This window comes from Spermophilus citellus (genome assembly GCF_964194105.1).
Source record: "Spermophilus citellus genome assembly, chromosome: 8".
Classification (NCBI taxonomy): domain Eukaryota; kingdom Metazoa; phylum Chordata; class Mammalia; order Rodentia; family Sciuridae; genus Spermophilus; species Spermophilus citellus.
Window position 1 is genome coordinate 65,290,832 of NC_138189.1, and position 21,818 is coordinate 65,312,649.

General features: G+C 39.4%; 1 protein-coding gene across 2 annotated transcripts in view; it reads right to left on the reverse strand.

Moving 5' to 3' along the window:
• Positions 1-21,159, reverse strand: part of RASGEF1B (RasGEF domain family member 1B) — a 36,824-nt gene extending 15,665 nt beyond the window's left edge. For both annotated transcript variants that reach the window (XM_081304424.1, XM_081304423.1), the window contains exons 1-4: positions 21,007-21,159; positions 8,993-9,175; positions 7,156-7,278; positions 6,669-6,806 (exon numbers count right to left, since the gene is read on the reverse strand). In XM_081304424.1, coding sequence (XP_081160550.1) covers positions 6,669-6,806; positions 7,156-7,278; positions 8,993-9,169 — 438 coding nt within the window. In that variant the 5' untranslated portion in view covers positions 9,170-9,175; positions 21,007-21,159. The remainder of the gene's footprint in view (positions 1-6,668; positions 6,807-7,155; positions 7,279-8,992; positions 9,176-21,006) is intronic.
• Positions 21,160-21,818: the final 659 nt, after the last annotated feature.

Sequence of the window (21,818 nt, forward strand, 5' to 3'; positions counted from 1 at the left end):
AAATACAGTGACCTCAAGTCAGAGCATCCTTTTTTCTTTCTTTTTTTAAAAAATTTATTCTTATTTGTTATATATATATGTCAGCAGAATGCAATTCAATTCATATTACACAAATAGAGCACAATTTCTCATGTCTCTGGTTGTACACTTAGTCACACCATTCGTGTTTTGATACATGTATTTAGGGTAATGATATCTGTCTCATTCCACCGTCTTTCCTACACCCAAGAGCATTCTTTTTCTAACATTTTCTTTTAGGCCACTTTCTTTATTTCTCCATTCCTATCATTCAATTTTATCAGCCTGAGGACATGAAAACTACTTGACAGATTACTTCCCACTTGCCCGCCCACCCACCTTCCTGACTTTCACATGCACTGTGGAAGTGGATATTCATTTTTGGTATCTGACCTCCACTTGGCTGCTACCCATTTCTCTGGTGCTCATGAATCAGTACTAATGTTCACAACCAACTCTTCCACGTGGCAGTTCTCCCCACAACGCTAATACCAGATACCACTTTGTTTGCAACTTCCTTTTGCTATAGCCACAATACTTAAAGAGAAATTGGTTTAAAAAACATTGCAGGTGTTATAGAGAAGTGTCAATCTCTTCCCTTGAAAACACTTGTTACATCAGAGAAATAACTTCCCTACTCTTTGAGCACACTTATTCTAAGTTATGGAGTTCTTTTGGTCCTCCTTTTCTGGTCCCAAATTGCCAACAGTAATTCTCTTTCTAGTGGATTATGATGCCCATGTCACAGATAGGCATATGGGCTGATTCAATGCAAACTTGGTGCTAAGGTTACCAGCTCTCAAGGATGACAGTCCCAGTAAATCTACAAATGTAGAAAGGCTTTATTGACCTTTTTAAATAAATTTTTTAGATTGACAGAATACCTTTATTTTTATTTAGTTTTATGTGGTATTGAGGATCAAACCCAATACCTCAAACGTGCTAGGCAAGCACTCTACCACTGAACCACAATCCCATCCCAGCTTTACTGACTTCTTAAAAGGTATCACAGTATCATTTGCTGAGATTAACTATCTGAAAATTGAGTGGCATTTACCGACAAGTATAAGAGCTACGTGTTTTTTTAAAGAAGTAATTTGGTTTAACAGAGAACATATAAAAACTTAGAGATATTTGCACATAAGGAAGATTACAACACATGGAGAAAGGTTCATGCTTGCATTGTCAAGGATAAAAAGCATGGCCTTCTTTTTCTTCTTCTCTACTTGTCATTATATATTCTGATGAGTTCTTTATGGTTGCCTATTAGATGACCTGATTTTTCTCTGCATTTGCAGATCATCCCCAAATGATGAAATACCTAAGTGTGTAAAAAATGAATCTTCAAAAAACCTATCTTTCAATCAACATTCGGGTTATCAGTTTAGAAGATGCTACTTGTTTGGGAATATATATGTCTCTCAAGGAAAATGCCTCTTTCTTTGGCATTCCAAGCAATTTAAGGCTGAGTCATGGGCTATTTTCAATCCCTCATCCTGGCTGCCCTACCTCTTCTACTTTTGTAACATGGAGATACATTAAAACTCCAAGAACTCTACCTGAAGATGTTTCCTTCAGTCATCTGTCTCAGATGTCAAAATACACGTCTTCAGGAGAGTTAATACTACTTGTTCAAATTATGCAAATATTTCCCAGCTTATTAAGATAAATAATAAACTTTTTTGAGGTACTTTAGTTACAGCATGTACCATCTAGAGTACAAAACACATGTCATAAAGTTGCAGTTTCAGTCATTAAAGCCCACTTATAAGAGTAACCCACAACTGTCATTACTACTCTACTGATCACAGTTCAGTATGAATAAGGGACTTATAGTCTTTGCTAAGGTTTTCTAAGAAAAATCGTACATTTTCTGCATGAGAAAATAGTACTTGCTTCCAACAAAGTAGTTTATGAAAAGAAAAACTAATTTTTTTGACTACTGTGGAGCAGGTGAGAGAGGACACAGATATCTGCACTGACATGGAAAGGTTCCACAGGACACATCACTGGGTGGAAAAGCAGGGTGGCAAACACGAGGCCAACTCACACATGCACACATGAACTATACATGCTGCTTCTATGGATGTGTGTATCTGTGCATAAATGCATACACACAAAACTGACACCAGTTGTAGAAGTAGGATCGGTGAAACTTTTGGGGGCTTTGTGTAAATTGTGTTCTCTTTTTAACAACCAGAATGCATTCCTATATTACTTGATTTATTTTTTTAAAAAAATAACTTTCCGGGCTGGGGATGTGGCTCATGCGGTAGCACACTCGCCTGGCATGCGTGCGGCCCGGGTTCGATCCTCAGCACCACATACAAACAAAGATGTTGTGTCCGCCTAAAACTAAAAAATAAATATTAAAAAATTTTCTCTCTCTCTTTCTCTCTCTCTCTCTCTCTCTCTCTCTTTAAAAATAAAAAATAAATTTAAAAAAATAAATAAATAAATAAAAAATTCTCTCTCTCTCTCTCTCTCTCTTAAAAAAAATAACTTTCCCACAATGGGATTTCTTGGATAACACAGGTTCAAGACATCTAAGAAAGAACTTTTCTCTCAGAAGACCACACCCACAAAAGAAACCCTCATTTTAAAATAGCATCTGTTATTTGCATCTCAAAAGATATTCCATGGGAATTCTAATTTCTACATCATGCACCTATCCCGCTTCCCTTTCTGGGATCCTCATGGAAAACACTTGAATAAGAAATGACGGCCTTCTCTTCAGGTCACCACCTGAGGATATCAGCTGAGAAACAATGAAGCGCAAGAAACAGCTGAGGGGGAGAGCCCACAGCTTGGGTCCACCTCCAGAGATTCTGACTGATTGATTTGAGGTACAATCTGGGGAGCATGATGTAAATGCTCCTCAGGTGATTCTGACACACAGCAGTGGGTGAGAACCCATGCTCTACTAGTACATCTGGTGAAAGATTTTGATTCTGCATTAATATTTTAGGGTTTTGTGTTGTTTTTTTTTTTTTTGATGGCGGGGGAGGGAGAGGAATTATATATTCAGATTACCAGAGTGAGCAAAAGACAACACCAACACATATAGGGGAAATGTACACAGCAGGGTATAGGAGAAAGCTATTCAAGTAACACTGTGGGTCTGTGTGTGCCTCTGTGTGTGCCTGCATGTGTACATAAGAGAGAAAAAGAAGAGGACACAGAAGATGTGTGTGACCTCTTTTAAGTTTCCTGCTTCCATTTGATTCCATTTGAGAAATCAAGCTTTGTGTTATTAAGCATGCTTCCTCACTGAGTCATGCATTGCTAAATATGTACTTATTCTTTTTTATAACTTCAAATGCCAGCGACAATAATTACCTGGCAAATAAAGATAGAAGTTCTTATTATAAAGACCAGCCCCTTAAGGAAGAAAAAATTGCATTCTAGCCACTACAGTCATTTGTCATGTAATTCAATCATTAGTTCCATTTCATGTTTCTTGCAGGCAAGTCCTAATAAACCACTTCATTTAGGGCAAATCCCCAGGGGAGAAACATATTAAGCCAAATTATGTGGAACTGTCCTAGCAGATACATGAGAACCTGCCTAAATTATATATAGGGCACACCTGGCTTCACTGACTGCCAAAGAAATCCCTGAAGTCAGAGGCAAGAAGCAACAAGTTGCAACTGAAGCCCACACTCCTGCCACAGGAGGGAAATAATGTTTTCCTATTGTGGTAACTGATTTGCCTGTTCGTTCGTTCATTCATTCATTCATTCATTCATTCATTCATTCACTCAAGTGCTGAGAGTCTATTAAATGCCATGATGAACAACGAGGGCACAGCATGGAACCCAGAGGGAGCAAAAAGAAAGTCATTACAAGTCACAGAATGCTATGAGGTATTCTGAAGGGAGAGCTGGTGACAACCAGGAATGGGAGCAGGCTCAGGGTGACAAGAGGAAGTCTACCTGAGGAGAGACACTTATTTTTTTTTTTTTTTAAGAGAGAATGAGAGAGAGGGAGAGGGAAAGGGAGAGAGAGAGAGAGAGAATTTTTAATATTTATTTTTTAGTTCTCGGCGGACACAACATCTTTGTTTGTATGTGGTGCTGAGGATCGAACCCGGGCCGCACGCATGCCAGGTGAGCACACTACCGCTTGAGCCACATCCCCAGCCCAGGAGAGACACTTAAAGACATGACAGATAAAGGACTGCCGAGCATAGAGCTGGGGAAAGAGCATCCATCACACAATTTGGGAGCTGGAAGGGACATTAACACAGGGCAGTTAATTGCATGATTTATGGAGATGAGAAAGGAGCAAGGAATTTAGGGGATTTGCCAAAGCACACTCAGATCAACCAGCTGCTAAGTGTAGACCTGATTTCTGAATATTGGATAAAAACAACCAAAGAAGCAGCAGGTTCCTGAGACACCCACCAGCCTGACAAGGTGGGCACATCTCTCCACTCAACCCCTAGGTCAGTGGGCTCCTCAGTTAGACTTGGCTTATCTTCTCATCTCCTCTTTATATGCTCAAAGCCTGCTGAATTTCCCAACGTTTATTAAGAATGTATTATTAAAACAGGAGTGCTGACAAGAAGGTGGGGTCAGAAGTCTGGCCCTTTTCTTGGTGTTTTGAAGCATGTTCTACCCAACTTTTGAATGGCTTAATCTTGTTCTAAAATAGAGACTAGGTTTCATTTGGTTACAGATAGAAATGATCTCCCTCTCTGACACCCATGACAAGAAGGACTAAAAGCCATCCATTTAGCATTTTCAAATCACTAACATTTAATCTTAAAAATAAAAAAGGTTTTTAAGATGATTCTTTAAGGAAAAACTAAGTTATAATTTTCATGTTTAAAAAAAGCAATACAGAGAAGGCAGATAAGCTGACTGTCATACAAAGTAGCTACACACACTCACCTGGAATGTAGAACTAACTGATCGAGGGCTCAGCCTTCATGCAAGAAAAAGCCCTGTGATGCCACCAATCTTTTGAGCAGACTGTCATAAACCAAGGTCATTGAGCCTGCACTGACCTTGCCAAGCTACCCAAGGGCTAACCCCTCTAACATAAGACTTATATATAACTGCTCCATGAGGCTTAATGTCTGCCTCTGTGAGTAAGGGACCTATCAATACAAACCTGGCAGAAGCTGAGACAGGCAAACTGGCAAAATGATTACAATAGTCATAACTTTGTGAAATGACTCAGGAAATGACCCATTCAGCCTTACAGAAAGCTATTGTGAGCACCCAGCTTCAATATCATCTCATAAAGTAGAACCTAATGCAGGAAAGCCAAGTTCCAGTTTTTCAAGTCTAAACTGATACAATTTTAGTTTGACTTCTGTTGTTTTTTTTTTTTTTTTTTTGCATTAGGGAAATGGCATGAAAACCTCATCATAAGGATTGTTAATGTTATCTTTACAACACCACTTAAAGAATGAGTTCTGCATGAAGTTTATGTGTGAAGTGAATGTATTTTCAGATGAATGAAACAAGACATCACTGCCATTGCTGAAAGTTTCGGCCACATTCTTCTATGTGAAAGGTTGTATCTTGCTGAAGCAACTTGTTTCCAGAAAGTTTCCAGCAACAACAGACACTACAAAGACATCCTTGCTCGACAAGCCTCAACACTGAATACCAGCCCTCCAGGCCTGCTTCTAAAAGGATAACACTAAATTTGTCACAACTAGTCAGCTCTTATCAAAGGCTCAATTGAGGGAAGTAGAATTTATGGAAGATTATCTAAGAGATTTACTTTCAATCTCCACCTATTCCAGGTCCTAGCCTTGAGTCAATCTCTAGCACCATAAGACTTGGATTATTTTTTTTATTATTTTTTCTTCCTCTCCCAAAGAATTACCTTTGGTAACTTAGGTGCCAATCTCTGGTCTTAGTTTTATCAAGGAGTAATCATTATAAAGAGTACTATAAAGAATATCTCATTCTAAGACCCCTATACAAAAATCCTTATTGGAAAGTTTTTGTGTATTTATTTATTTATTTTGGTGGTATTGGGGATGGAAGCCAGGGTGTCATACAAGCTAAGCAAGTGCTCTACCACTGAGCTTTATCCCCAGCCCTAGGTTTCTAAATTTTTCCTCTAAAGCATTGAGGAATTAGTACTTTTTTTCCTTCCCTGAAAATGAAAATTATATAATTTCACCTGCATTTCCCTTTTATCTGGAACTTAAACACAACCCATAACAGTCCTTTCCAACCCTACTGGCTCTCAACAGTGGCATATTTGTTTTCTCCCTTCCCTGGTCCAGATTGTCTATTTCTATTTATGATTTATTAATATTACTTATCAACTATTATACTAAGATGCTATTTAAATCTATTAGTGCTTATTAATATGCTATTTATTATCTTGATAGCTCTGTCAAAACTTTTTGGAAGGAAGAGAGATATAAGTAAAGTGAAATCAAAACACACTTGCAACATGAGACCTGTGCATGAATTCACATGAACATATCCCCAATTAATCATAAAACTCTAGATCGCATCCCTTTGAAGTGGGATGGAATAATCATCCCCCCTGATATACCAAGAAGGACAATAACACACCATGCAGAGGGTCTGCCCAAAGGCAGAACCAAAAGGAAGCATTGAGATTCTGAAGCACCATCTCCCACCCAGGCTATGTGCTAAATTCATGTTACTAACCTCCTCACCACTGGCTATTCTGTGAGCCAGATCTTTTAAGTTTCTCATCATTCTTTCATCTCGAAAATCATAAGGAAATGTTTCCGTCCATTCTGTCAAGAGCTGAAGAATTTTAGGTGCAATTTTCCTCATCTGGTTCTAGGGAGAAAAAGCAAATATAGTTCAGTGTTATCTGTCATCATAAACTACATCAAATAAATAATACCAGGGTCAGGTTAGTGCAAAATCTTTGGGGTTGAAGAGGCAGTTCTAACTCCCCCATCCCACAATGTCCCTGCCAAGTGCAACTAACTTATGGCAATATCCAGGGACCCACCATGGCATTAGATTTGTGGTATCCTTTCAACCAACCCCAATTCCTAAGCATAGCCATGATATCACTTATGCTCTTCGTCTTGGGGATAAGCTGGGGTTATTTGAGGTAACCAACTTCACAAAATCTGAGCCTAAGGAAAAAAAAAATATGAAGTTCAAAATGTTTCATTACCTTATCACCATCAGGTTCACTTAGCCTCTGGTGCTCAACACATAAGTGGCAGACTTTGGCCATTAGCTCATAAGGATGCATAAATAACCGAGAACTGAGTAGGAAGGTAAATATGTATGTCCTCTGTGGCAAGAGAAAAAAGTCATTGTTACATATTTTCTGAAATTAATATCCTTCTTATACATTATACACCTTATTTCATGAAGTTCTCTTGATCAAAGTCAATGTGCTACAGAGAGTAATGCCTATCAGAGTCAGACAGTAAGACAGTAGAAGATGGATTTCTCTGTTACCTCCGGATGTGTCTTTTCCCTCAAACCATACTAAAAATAACAGAAGTACAGGATAAGTTTGGCTCCTGAAATTATTCAGAGAACATTTTCACATTTGTCCTCAGGGAGCTGGGATATCAAGTCATATAATTCACTCTAGTAAAGAATGAAATTCAGCCCAGAGAAAAATCTAACTTAAATATACCACCCATACAGAATATGGTTCTGTGTCCAAATATTATGGTAACTCAATTGAAACCAAAATAAAACAAAAAACAAAACAAAATAAAAAACCCACCTCCTCTCCCACATTCAGCTCAAGAATTCTCCAGAGTGTTTAGTGTGGTACACTGAAGCATTTGTGTCAGAACATTTGAAGGCAGGCGTTCAGGAAACCTATTTACTTGCTCAAGGGCTAAGCAATTTGATAAAGCACAATATTACACTATATACTTTTCTTTAACCACATTGTCTCCCAAGAAGCCAGTAATGAAGTGGTGCTTATTTGTTATAAGAGTTTCAGACTCCCAATGAAAAGAGAAATTCCATGGGTTTTTTTTCCCCCCTTAGGCGCCTTTAGTAGCTCATAAATGCTTGCAGGGCTGAACAAGGGATTCCTTTTACTTTTGATTACAAGTTTTCCCTGTGTGGTAACATATCTGAAAATGCTATGTAACAATTCACACACAGAGAGATAACTCAGTAAGAAACATCATGATGAATTACAGTGGCATACACAAACAATTCTTTGCACATCAATGATATTCATTGTATTTATAAAAACTAATGAATGTGGTCTCTAGCTATTTTCATGAAATCTCCATCAATAACTAGCTGCTGAGTAAATTTCATTGTCCTACTCAAATCAGTTTTATAGAGATAGCTGTTGTACAAAAGAAGGGGGGGGGGAGAAATCACTTGCCCCGGAAAGAAAAACCTGCATTTGACTACTGTTGCTGGAGCAAATCCTCAATACTGTGAATTTCAATTTTCTCCCCTTCACTCTTTTGGAATTACTGCAAAGATTGAGATAATATGTAATGAATTCCCTATACTGAAATGTACCACCTATACAAGTGTAGGTTATTAAGGTAAAACAAAAGCAAAAATGCTATCTGATGTCCAACTGATAAATCATTGCATCTTGAGTATATATCATCTTCTCTCTTCCAAATACTTTCCTACTTTTCTCAGATAGTGATGGTATTAGAAATGAAAAAGGCATTAAATATCAAATGCTGGGAGCATCTAATGTTCGCTGGCATTTTTATTTAAGGACCAAGGTGTATGCATGAATCAAAATATTATAGATACTTCATTCAGGTGGTATCAGGCTGCCTACAATGTAGTACCTCATCTGAAAAGAAACTGAAATGGAGACTACACCAAAATCTGATCCACACTCAGGCTCGATTTGATCTGAAAGCATTCAATAATCAATATGCAATTTCTTATGAGAAAAATCCTTAGCAACCCATATATAATTGTATAGTATATATGGTCCCTACATATTATAATTTCTGCTCAATACCAAGGATAGGTTTCAGAGGAACATGAATACTTACATCTGGATAGTAATCCACATTAGGTACTAAGTGCTGGATAAGTGCTTCCAGAGACCCAGAGAGGAGGTTGTTGTCATGGTAATACAACCCTCCACAACTGTCTTCTGCAGACTGATAGAGGTTTCGGTTGTAACCACTGCTGTCAAACATTGCTGAAAAGGGAGGAGTCTGAGGCATGCTTTCCTAAAAGGAATAAAAAGAAGAAAACATGGTTTCAGTAACATACAATATCGAGAAATAAAAAGCTTTAATAGACATTAAGCTTTAATACTAATGAGGACAACAAATTAAAAAAAAATAATTTAGGTTCTGACACAGTATCAGAACCTACCAAGAACCAAGCTACTGTTTTAGTACCACAAATATGCATACTTTTGAGTACCAAGCCAATCAATCAAATGCCATAAAATGAATACACCAAAGGATCCAATCTGGACTTAAATCCAAGACTCCGGCTGTCATACTTAGATATCACTCCTTCACATTTGGTGCTGAAGAGAGGCAGGGAAACAGCTTGGATTGCTTTATCCCATCAGGGTATTTTCCTAAGGTGGAAATGTATAGGCCTTGAAATTTGGCTGGGAAGAATCACACAGTGCTTAAGAGACAGTTGACTAGCACTGGACATACGGGGAAGACCCAAAACTGAAGCTGAAAAAAATAATGTGCACAAGAGGCTTAGGATCAAAGTGCACAGGGTGTGTGTTGTTTGTGTCTCCCTGTACCAAGAGCTGAATGCTGACTCCCGTGTTTCTGAGAAGATTAGATGCTGTTGATTTTCACCCCTTTGTGTCAAATTCTCAGGGTGGGAGGTGTATTTAAAGTCTCAGTTCTCAGTAAACATACAGGCTGAGGAGGCACCTGATTGGGGAACAAGGAGGACTGTGACAGTCCTTGAGATAAATTGCTCCTTTCCATCTGTGGGCCTTGTAACTCACAAAGCCCTTGTCAGAGGGCGCTCCATAGAGGCCAGAGGCTATTAAGTTATTACTTGGATTCCTAGGGACACAGCGCTTGGCCCTGACAACAGACTGGGGTTTCTGGCGGCTGCTCTGCACAATGGAGGCATTCAAGAGCTGCTGAACTGGGGGTTTCAGAAAGCAAACAATGAGGGGAAGCCAAATCCAGGCCTTGGACCGACAGGGACAGGGTGTGTGGAGGCTGAGGGAGGACACAACCTGGGCTAATCCTTCTTTTCAAGATGCTAAAAGATATTTGCATCCAAATGGGGGTGGGGTGTGGGGCTCTGTCTGAGAAGTCACATCCATCACTCCACTAGCATCTGTTCAAGCCACAGTTAATGGAGGACACATAGCATCACAATGTGTGCACGTGCCTGGGCAGGAGGGAGCCAGGAGTGGAGTTCGAGGCACAAATATCCACTCTAAAGCCAACCTGGCAGGTGGCAACAACATCTAGGAAAAGGAACATCAAGAAAAATAAATAGAAAAAAGCTTCCTCCTACACTCTATCCCATTCATGAATCAGCACTGAGGAAAAATTTAAAGGGATCTATGAAAAAAAAAAGCTACAAATGGGAAGAAAGTGATTCCTGAGAGCCACCCTGGGGGATTTGTCACTATACAGGGTCATGGCTGCCAAGCTTTTAACTTAGGTAGGTAGACATGGTCATCATAGCCAAAGGATTGGGGACAATGGAATGCAATGTTAACACAAATCCCCTTGGTTGGTAAGACTTTCTAACTCAACATTAACATTTTATTTACTTATTTAACTCAACATTAAAAGTGTAGAAGGCAATGGATAGAGTACACTTGTTCCCTCTTTAAATTGCCAGTTTTCATGAGTACCATTCATGTGTAACATAAGCATTGCAAACGGGTCATCCTTGGCGGGAAGAAAAAAATCATTCCACCCTTGTCCTGAGAAACAGAGAATGTCCTCAAACTGGGAGGCCTGAACCTAGAAAAGAACCATGCCTTAAAGTTACTTCTATAACCTTGAGGGAATCCTGTCTGGATTTGGTTGCCTGTGGCTTAAAAAAAAAATAAATAGCTTTCCATGGTTATAACTACAGTGTTCTTCTTATACTGGATGAGAAGTAAAATTCCCTTGAAGTTGGATTTTTTTTTTTTTCTGCCAGGAACCATGAATTTTCCCTGATAGCTTCCTTTAGTTGTTGTTGCAACCATTCTAATAAAGTGCTTTGGAGAAATGACTGCCAGGACTTGAGAACTCCAGAAAATCAGAAATTGATAAATTCAAAGAACATTCAAAGAGGCCATAGAAGTCATCTGACCCAGGCTATAGAAAATAGATTTCATTTCACTTTCCAACCGCAATCAGTTACAAGTAGTTCCCTAGGGGGTCTGAGGATGAGCAAGATTTGGAGGCTATAACTCCACAGGGGAATATGTGTCCTGTGATTGGCAATGACTGCCAAATTGTCATGGATGCAGCCAAAGCCAATGTATCATCATCGTCAGGTCCAAGCTTTTTGCCTCTAAAAATGTGCAAACTGAGACCCAGGAAGGTGAACTGGAGTGACCAGGCTAACATGATGCAGCCACGTGGTCTAGCACAAAGTGAGCAGAGTGGAACTCCCCTGTCTTGCACCCCTGCTATCTTGGGCATTTCAGTAGTAAGCACAGACCCACAAGACAGCCACAGTTCACTCAGAGTTCCCTTTCAAAGAATCAACACCAAAATCCACCAAGCATTTATACTTCTTAATTATTTATTCCTGTAGAATGGATAAGGCCTCAGATGGGGACAGAATTCAGATTTAATAAAATCCTAACTTTGGCACTCAATAGCTGTAAAATCTTCAGAAAGTTATTTATGCCTGATCTCCAGGTATGTTTTCTATCAGATATTTTAAGTTTCACTCACCCCTTCCAAAATGTAAATTATTAAAACAAACACACACCCAACTGCCTGTTTTCTTTATACCAAACTTCTTAGAACATTATTATTCCAGTTATGGCAAAAGGCTTTTGTATTTATCTTTGGAAATGTATCTCTCACAGGATTTCCTTGAGGAGGGACAAAACATCATCACTTAAAAACTCCCTCCAATGAGGTACCAAAAGAAAACACTGTAAATAGCAATGGGAGCCAAATAAAGGTAAAAAGTTTGCAGTTATCACTTATTACACTTACAAATCAATTGTGAGAAGAGAGTATGTCATAATATGTTTTCCAGTTTCGAATTAAGCTCAAAGATTAAGATTATGTCGTGGCTAATCAGCTGGTTTCTTTTCCCAGGTGCCACTCGGACTGTTGAAAGCAACAATCACCTACTGAGATGAAAGTCACTCAGGAAAAGTTACCCTCTTATTTACATACCATGGGCAATTTTATCTACTTTGCCATATATTCAAGACAGCATCTTTTCAATTCCTTGAGCTCTTCTTCCTTGGTTAGTTGGTCTCACATTCTTCTTAACTATGGAATCTCCTGTGTTGGAAAAGGTCCCTACATTTCATAGGCTTTCATGTCTCTCAGTTCCCCCTTAACAGGTTACTCTGGAGACCCACAGAGTAGTAGGCTCTAAGAATTTCATGACTCCTGTTTGTGTGTTTCCTGACTCCAAATGCCTTTCTGGATTCTGCAACCTCCTCACGTGGCACATTTCCTCATCCCTTCTTGGCTGCGTAAGAAGCTGAAACCCAGGAAAACTTGCTTGGGTTACATATGAAGGCACAGAAAGGGCAGGGTTTCAAACCTGGATCTTCAGATTCCAGGTATAAAATTTATGACCCGATTCGTGTTCTACTCTAAATAGTCTTCTTTGAACTTCTAATGCTTAACCGTAAGATGAAAAGCCTACTAGTCTGTCTCAAATTGTAGGCGATTAGAATAATTTATGTTTTACATGGTCTACATAAACCCTTGTTCCAAAGACATATTAATACCATTAATTACTCTTATTAAAAAGTCACACTGTCAACAGCAGTACTGAAGCTACTGACTTTGGCAATCAAAGCATAGTTCCATCTAGAAACAGCCTTCAGAGACTCTAACATGTACTTTATTTATTTTTTTTTTTTTGTGGTGCAATTTATTTTATTTTATTTATTTTATTTTATTTTATTTTTTTATTATTTTTATTGGTTGTTCACAACATTACAAAGCTCTTGACATATCATATTTCATACATTAGATTGAAGTGGGTTATGAACCCCCAATTTTACCCCAAATGCAGATTGCAGAATCACGTCGGTTACACATCCACAATTTTACATAATGCCCTATTAGTAATTGTTGTATTCTGCTACTTTTCCTATCCCCTACTATCCCCCCTCCCCTCCCCTCCCATCTTCTCTCTCTACCCCATCTATTGTAATTCATTTCTCTCCTTGTTTATTTTCCCATTCCCCTCACAACCTCTTATATGTAATTTTGTATAGCAATGAGGGTCTCCCTTCATTTCCATGCAATTTCCCTTTTCTCTCCCTTTCCCTCCCATCTCATGTCTCTGTTTAATGTCTAACATGTACTTTAAAAGCCACTTTTGTTATCTTTAAAACTAGGATGCATGTAAACAGTCAGATTATAAGAAAACATGTTTGACATTTTTTTCAGCAATATATGAAATAACAGAGCACCTTTGCTCCAAACAGCACCTTTGATCCAATGAAGTACATAATATTTGCTTGTATTTACTTTATAGATCTCCAGCAACAAAAATTAAGAGACAAATGACTATGAGAATACCATGGGTCACTGTATGCATCATTCATTCCTGGATAATCTCAAACAAGTGGCCAGTCTGTTTTATGAAGGATTAACTGCCTGTGTAATGGATAAACTCAGCAGAATGGTACAGAAAGTGCTGTTTGTGAAACTTAATTTTAACCTATTAAGATAAACATAGTAGTGTGTTTTCTCTCAAGTATCTTCCTTCTGATTACTCACACCAGGAGCTATTGTTTGTCAGTATTACTTAGATTTGATGGACAGGCCTTTAGTTTTACCTGCTTTAAGTTTTAGAATTGAAAAGTGAGAGCCAACTAAATACTGGCTTAGTTCTTATTAAGAAAATGAATCTCATATCTCCAAAGTACTAGATATGAGAACCCAGAAAAGTATTTATCCCTGGGCTCTATTAATTCCAGAAATCACTTGCTAATGATTTCTCTAGGGGAAGAAGGGATAGTGCGAGGTTGCTCTTAACCTTTAGTTTCCATTCATTTTTTTTTTTTAAATCTCAGTATAGTTCTGCTGCCTTCTTTATCTGCAGTAATGTACTACTTTTAGCTCTCACAAATAATATTTTCTGTCTCTCAATTTACTTCTCTCCATACTTTCCAACATAATGTCAAAACCAGCCTCTCCACTATTCATCAGTCTTCTTTAGCACAAAGTTTGCCCAGCTCAAAGTACCTCTCAATGGGGACCTGCTAATCAAAAACTTTGTTTAGGAAACACTATTTTCCAAAATTAGAATGTGACAAAGCAGCAAGAACACTAGCTTAATTTACTGTTAAATCAAACTTCAAAGGAGTAAATTCCCTTGGAAAAGGAGATTTGCATGAGGCACATGAAAAACCTACTGACTATTCAAATCCCCATCATTAACACAGAATGGAGACTTTGAGAGCCAGGCTCACAAAGTTTCATTTGTAAGCCATTCCCCACCCTTCATAATATATTCTATACAGCCAGTGGTTCTTAACTTTTTAAGGAAATCACAAACTGCTTCCCTACTATCCCAGGAGAAAAATACCAATAATATACTTTAAAGGAATTCTCTGATCCCAGATTAAGAGGCCTATGTGCTAATTTGGAAAGAACCTGGATATCATTTCTCTACCTCAAAGCTGGAGATCATGGTGAATCTGAAAGTTACCTTGCCCAGTACATTCAAAACCAGCTCCTTAGAAATCATGAAATACTTTTTTTCCCCAGGTTTATCAAACAAATGGAGTTAAAAGAATAAAAGAATGATAATTCTTTTGGTTTGTGCAGAGCTACTGAAATAAGCTTTCTTTTCTCCCCTAAATTCAGGCAGTATTTTGAGGTAGAAGGAGATACAGCTAGACAGTAGGAAGCAAATTTTGGATTTTAAAACAATAAACTGAGCTCAAAGAAAGCTCAGAGCCACAAAAATTAGTGTGTGTATTATAGGTTATGCTGGAAAACTTTCCATGAGGCAAGTTCCAATAGGAAAGTTATACCTGACCTAGGTAGAGAAGATGAATATTCTCTCTTAGAATTAATTTGGTAAGCTGAAAAGTTGGTTGACAGACAAGACATCTTACAGGGGCTGCTAATTTGGCCACAAAGATAGATCATGTTCTTCTAAGGACCCTGAAAAAATTCAGCCCGACATTGATTCAGCAGCAAGGAAGCAAGCTCTGGGTGATTTACAGGATGAATGGATTTGAAAGGCATGCCTAATGGTTTCAAACCAACTAAAGCACCAGATGAAAAGCTGCCTTTTTCTGAACAGCAGACTGTGTTTGAATTAGTGGCTGCTTTTGCACAATGTAATTTATGATGAAGCAGGTGCACCAGGATAAGGTGGTTTCAGGTGACGATTCAAATTGGAAAAGAGGTCAAGGAAAATATGGGTGTGGGAACAAAATCAAAAGCTATCCTTCAACGTCTTATAGGTGCTTTGTAAATCTCTACCAGAATGTCATATCAGCATTTCCTTTGCACTCAAGAAAATGACATAAAAAAATAAAGGAGTCCAAGAAACAAAAGGTTTTCTTTTCCTTTTCAATACACAGAGTGCAATATTTAATAAATGCAAGGCCTTTATGTTGTCTATGGTATTTTAGCATCTGTTCAAATGCTGGACATGTGTCCCAATCCATAAAAAAAGGAAAAAGTTACTTCAGTGGACAAAGCCCTCCTTATCACAACTGAACTTTGAAAGCATATTTGTTTAATGAGGAGAGGTTTAAAATCCTGGAATTACAGGTTCCCCAATTCCAATCTAGATTTCAAAGGAACTTTGCTCTTCGATGAGATGCACCTTCAATAATCCATTTCTTTCTTTTTTTATTTGAACTTGTAGAGCCCTGAATTAGGAAGACTTCATAAATTTCTCCATCTGGTACTTTTAGGTACTTTCAGGCTCCTTTTGGCAATGTGAGACTTTAGCATACAAAGACTCACTGCACACTCCCAGGGTGTGTGCACCTGATGGTAGATTTGAGTCAAGGTGAAAGGTAGAAGTCCAACTTCTGACACTATCTAAAACATAGCTTATTTTGATCTTGAAAATTTATAGAAGATTATTCTCTCATTTCTTTCATTAGGGGAAGTCACAAAGGCAGAGATTTTTAAGAGCATCTGTGGAAACTATAGAAAAGCTCCACCTCTGGCTAACCTCCTTGAGAAAAAGAGGTATTGTGTGGACAAGGCGACCTAGAGTAGACAACACACAATCACCTCACTTCTTTGGCATGTGAACAGAAAGTAACTAACTCCAAGATAAGTACATTCTTTGGAGCTGAGTTCCAAATACTTCATAGATTTCCCAGTTAAGAGAGGACAAAAGTCCATGTTTTTGAGAAAGGAAGATCCCATTTCTCTCCACGATGAAGGGCTATGTTAATTCCTGATCTAAGTTATAGGTGTTCATACAAAAAGTAAATCTACATTTTGCTTGATCTTTCCTGGATGCTACTTTAAAAAAAATTCTTCACTAATTCTTAATTGATGGAGGAAGGACTTGTGACTCAAATATTTACAATCTTTGGTTTCCTTTGAAGAAAAACAAAGCTAAGATTTGTTATCTTTTGTTTGGGAGAATGCTGTTAGCAGTTTATTAACATACAAAATGATATTTCATGGCATATCTGAATAGATCTGGAAATTCATTTAAAACTTTCCCATGAAATGAAGCTTTCCTGTGTGGGAAGTGAATCTAAACAGGCTACCATTCCTGTGTATTAACTGTCTTTATGTTCACAACTCCATGCAGTTCTTGACTTGAACAGTAGATGGCTCCTCATGCCCTGCCTTTCAAATGGTTGGTGCTTTTTCAACAATAACAGTTGGCGATGATTTAGAAAAGCAAAAGAAAGGCAACTAGAGTTCTGGGGGAAAAATATTGAGAAATTGGTGCCTATGATCATAGCATTAGCATTGCTCATGCTGTAGAAATGAAGACATACTAGCTAACAAAGCCAGTCAGTTATATTTCCAGATATCTTAGATGCCCATCTATGATGAGAATTAATTATTTCATTTTCCCAGAAGAACAAAAGTGATCTTCTGGATAATCAAAAGCATCATTGTCTAATCAAACACTGTCAAAAGGGTTGGGATCCTGGAAATGTCCCTCTTCTGCACTGTCCAATATAGTTGAAACTGGCCACAGGGATTACTGAGCACTTAACATGTGACTTGCGCAACTGAGAGATAAAATTTTTAATTTCGTTCAATTTAAATAAACTTAAGTGTAAATATCCCCATGTGGCTAGAGGCTACCTCATTGAACAGTATGGCTTTATGTAGATGAGTTGTCATTTATACATGACAGATCTCAAGCTAAACCATAGAATATCATGTGGGGAACACTTCAATTAAAATATTTAATTTTCTAACCCAGTTCATGGAGCATGAAAAGGATCTGGCACTTAGTGAGAGCATTTTAAAAGTAAGATTTTCTCTATATTTTATTATGTAACACAGTTACTTGGATAATTTTATTTTCTGGATGCAAGTTCTTAAAAAACTGCTTATCCCTCCCCTTCCATTCTTCTCATTTAGCTAAAAAGAATGGTATTGTTGGTCTATAAGCGGTTTCCCTTTCTTATAAGACTAATTTTTGCTTTCTCTGTGTTAAACTGATTTTCATATTAGAGTTTCCTAATAAAATTTGAATCAACTGAATGACTTCCAAGTATATACATACTTTGAGAGAAAATAATAAATATATAAACTGATGAAAAAATGACTGATCAAAATAAAAATTAAAAATGTAGTGGATTATAATACTGATTTAACAGGCCAAGAAACATTTATTGGTAATTTGTAATTTCAAATGTTCACACTTATAGGAGAAAAACAAAGAGAAATTCAAGAAAATATAGGATTTCTATATGAATTTATCAATAAAAAGAATTTCACTCTTCTCTCTTCATGTCCATGTACCCAGAAAGTAACTGAACATCAATGACACATCACTTCATCCTTCACTGTCCACCCTAACAGTGCAAAAGTGTGGAAAGAGCACAAAATAAAGCAGTTAAGACAGAGAGAAAAGGCATCCAGAAACCATGTTGCTCAACTCCCCATGTCAATTTTACAGATGCTGCAGGTACAGGGAGAAGACATGTGACCTGTTAGTGCTCTAGCTCTACCAGAACCTAAGTCTCCTCATTCCCAGGATGGAAATATTCCCATAGGACTAGGCTACAACTGTCATTTTAAATAATCAAGGCTTGTACAGATCTAATTTTTGTAGATTTAACTGGAGAACCAAAAATTAAAAAAAAAAAAAAAAACAAAGACTACTATAGTTCTGAAAAAAAAGAAAGGTATAAAGAGGAAATACCTGATCTCAACCACCACCAACACCACCAAGAATCCCCATAAATCTTTCACAGTGGGTTCAGCAGTACAATATGCCTCTTTCAGATGTCCCAAAATGTTATAAAAACTTTTCCATTTATTATTTGTGGCATCAGAATTAAGAGTCTCAGTCCTTGCACAGGGAGTCCTGATTCTTCTCCCAAGCAAGGCAGAGTACCCTCTTTTCCCCATCTCCTTTCCAGGGCAGTGCTCCTTTGGGATTACCCAAATATTCTTCTCAAGTTCAATTCTTCAGGTAACCTTTGGAGACTGAGAAAGCTGAGCCCATGAATTCCTGTGCCACACTGGGAATCTCACCTAGCATGCATGGGAACACATTCCCAGATTCCTCCCTCAATTTTCTTACCATTTTTTTCTTTCCCCTAGATGGGTGGTATTCAATTGGCTTTATATAATCTATTGTACTCTATTTGCCAGTAGTAGATTTCAGATTATAAGAATGAAACATTAATAACAGGACAAAACTATGTATTATTATGATAAATAATGAATGCATACTTAAGACTATATTAGATTAGACAGATGCCAACCTGGGGGGGGGACGATAAAGGTAAATAATTTTGTGGTTATTCTCTTCTCCAAAAGACAGTATGATTCCCAGATATCAGGTATGGTAGGTATCAGATAAAATGTCTGGTGGAGCACATAAGATGGAGCAAACTGAAAATGTACTATAGGAGAAATAAGTTTTAAGAATTGAAACCTCCATTAGACAACTGGAAAGTAGAAGGCCAATGCTTAGGTTGCCACCTCTAGGAAAACAAAGGAGACTGACATGCAGGGAAAAAATGCCCACAAGAAACTTGCTAGTCAGTGGCTGATGTCCTCATCCTCAAGAAAATCTGCTTGAAAGGAATAATATAGCACTGCTTGTGAACCATGACTTCTGTCAAAAGTGCCCTGGGTTCTCATAAACGGCCCCCACCCCCAAATAAAACTGTCATTAATGCTAGGGTTTAGCAGCTGCCATTCTTTTTTTTCTGCTGTGAAAAATCTCAACAACCAAACATTTTTATAGCTTTTTTTGAATAAATCAATTCTACATTTGCTCTAATCCTCATTTGACCTGTTATTTCCTCCCAAATCTCCATTCTGTTTAATTTTAAACCTCCTTGTTTCTTAGTATAGACTGACCACCATAGTCCCAACTATGTTTAAATTAAGGCACAGTCATCACATGGCAAGCTCCAGCTACTGTTCTCTGGGGGAAAGAATAATTATTCATCCCATCTGAGTCTGACTGTGCCAGACATCATTCAAGAGCGCAATACCCTGATCCCTGGACTTTTCCCCTTTATGCACCCAGTTCAGAGACCCTCCCAGGCCATGAGAGATCACCAGGACTAAATATAGATCTATGCTCACCAGCAGTTCCTGACCATTGTCACATGGTGGTGCTGACGAAGGACTCCTTGGAGACGCGTTCACCCAAACATACATACACAAATATGTGTACATATCCAGCTGGATAACCCATACCCACCGAATTCATCTGTGAAAACGATACATCTATATTCAAAGAGAAAAATGCTCGTAGACGCAGTCAGAGGACTTAGCAACGCTGTTTGCTTAAACTGCGCCAATTTGCTTGAGGTAAAGTGGGAAGCAAGAGTCAAACCGTTTTGTTTTGGGGTTGTTTTTTTGTTTGTTTGTTTTTTGCACACACATAAACCCCAGCTCCCTATTTTGCCCTTTCCTCTCAAACAACACCGAAACTGTCCCCAAGGATCTCCTTTAAAAAGGAGCTTCTCTCACGCTGTCTGTCCATGAGGCGTCCACGTACCCCCAACTCATGTTAGTATCCCTGGAAAGGTGTCCCAAGGTAATTCACCTGAGCTCAGACAAAAAACAAGGCGGCTCGGTGGTTCCCAGGAGAACTTACGTGAACCGAGGAATTAAAGATACTGAGGGATGAGAGTCATGACTCCTGTTTCCCCATCCCTACCTAAATCAGACCTTAGATTATACGGAACCGGTAACAAAAATAAACACCCCATACACATGCAAACACACGAGAAAACTGGCCAGGTAGAAGCAAACAACCTAGGAATGCACAGAAAGAAAAGAGATTGGAAAACGATGAAGGTGACTAGCCTCAGACAAACCTTCCAACATTACCGAGATCTCAAGAGAGAAAACCAGGCTGTATGTTTGGGGAGAAAGAAGCAAGGCACAACCCAGCGTATCCCTGCCCAGGTCCCAGGGGGCTCAGCCTAGCACCTGTTGGGACCCGGTCAGTCCCAAGAGCTGGCGGGGGCCGGGCATGGGACTCCCCTAGCCCGGGCTTTTCAGGGGTCTTAGGGTCAGCGCTCGCTAGCCTCAAGATCTCCCTCCGTCTCAGAGCTCAGCCGGCAGCCAGGGCGCAGTCTGAGAGCTCCCCTTAGTCCCAGTGCAGCTCCCGGGTCTCCAAAGAGAGCGCAGCGCGCAGCCCAGTCCCGCGCTCACGCCGCCGAGCCCCGGTCCCGGGAAAACAGCCCAGCCAGGGAACAACCTACCCGCAGATGGACCCCGGGTCCTCAGCCTCCTGGCTGTTTGTCGCGCGCCTACAAATACGACCAAAGGACCGGGAAGGAAAGCGCGCGGGAAGAAGGGAAGAAAATCCGCCTAACCAGTCGGGTTCCTTGTTTATACTGAAACTACTGCACCAGAAGCCGCGCACACCCCTTTCTCGCTGAGCGCCCGCCTCCCGCTCCCGCCGCCAGCCCCGCCCCTCCCGCGGGCGCGGACCAATCACAGCGCAGCTCACCGCCCACGCCGCCGCCGCCTCCACCGCCCCGGGACTTGCCAACCGGGCCTGCAGGCCTGGGGACTCCCGCAGCGCTGTCGCCCGGATGCCCTCCCACGCTGCGGAGACTGCCTGGGCCAACGCGGCGGTGTTGGGACTCTCTACAGCATTCGCTTCCTGCCGAGTGCACCTGCCCGGGGCTGTTTGTGCAGTCGTGTGTACGCATGTGTGTATTCATTTACCCGCGTACTACCTGTAAATACCTGCCCGACTCGTTATACAGCATCTATTAACATAATTATGAGCTGAAGGTTACTGTCCATGTAACTTTCAGAAAAGACCTGAGAGAAACCACAAAACATTTGCTTAGCAAGTGTTTACGAAGAGCCTGAGTGCTAGTATTGTGCAAAACGCTGGGGGCACACTGGTGCAAAAGCAGGCTGGTCCTGGCCATTATGAAGCTGACCGGGTAGACGACAAACGTTAAGCAAACAACCACCCAAACACGGTGTGAAATTACAACTGTTGAAGTTCCACAAAGGAAAGGAACCTACTCTGTGACATATGATTCTGGAAGCAAGG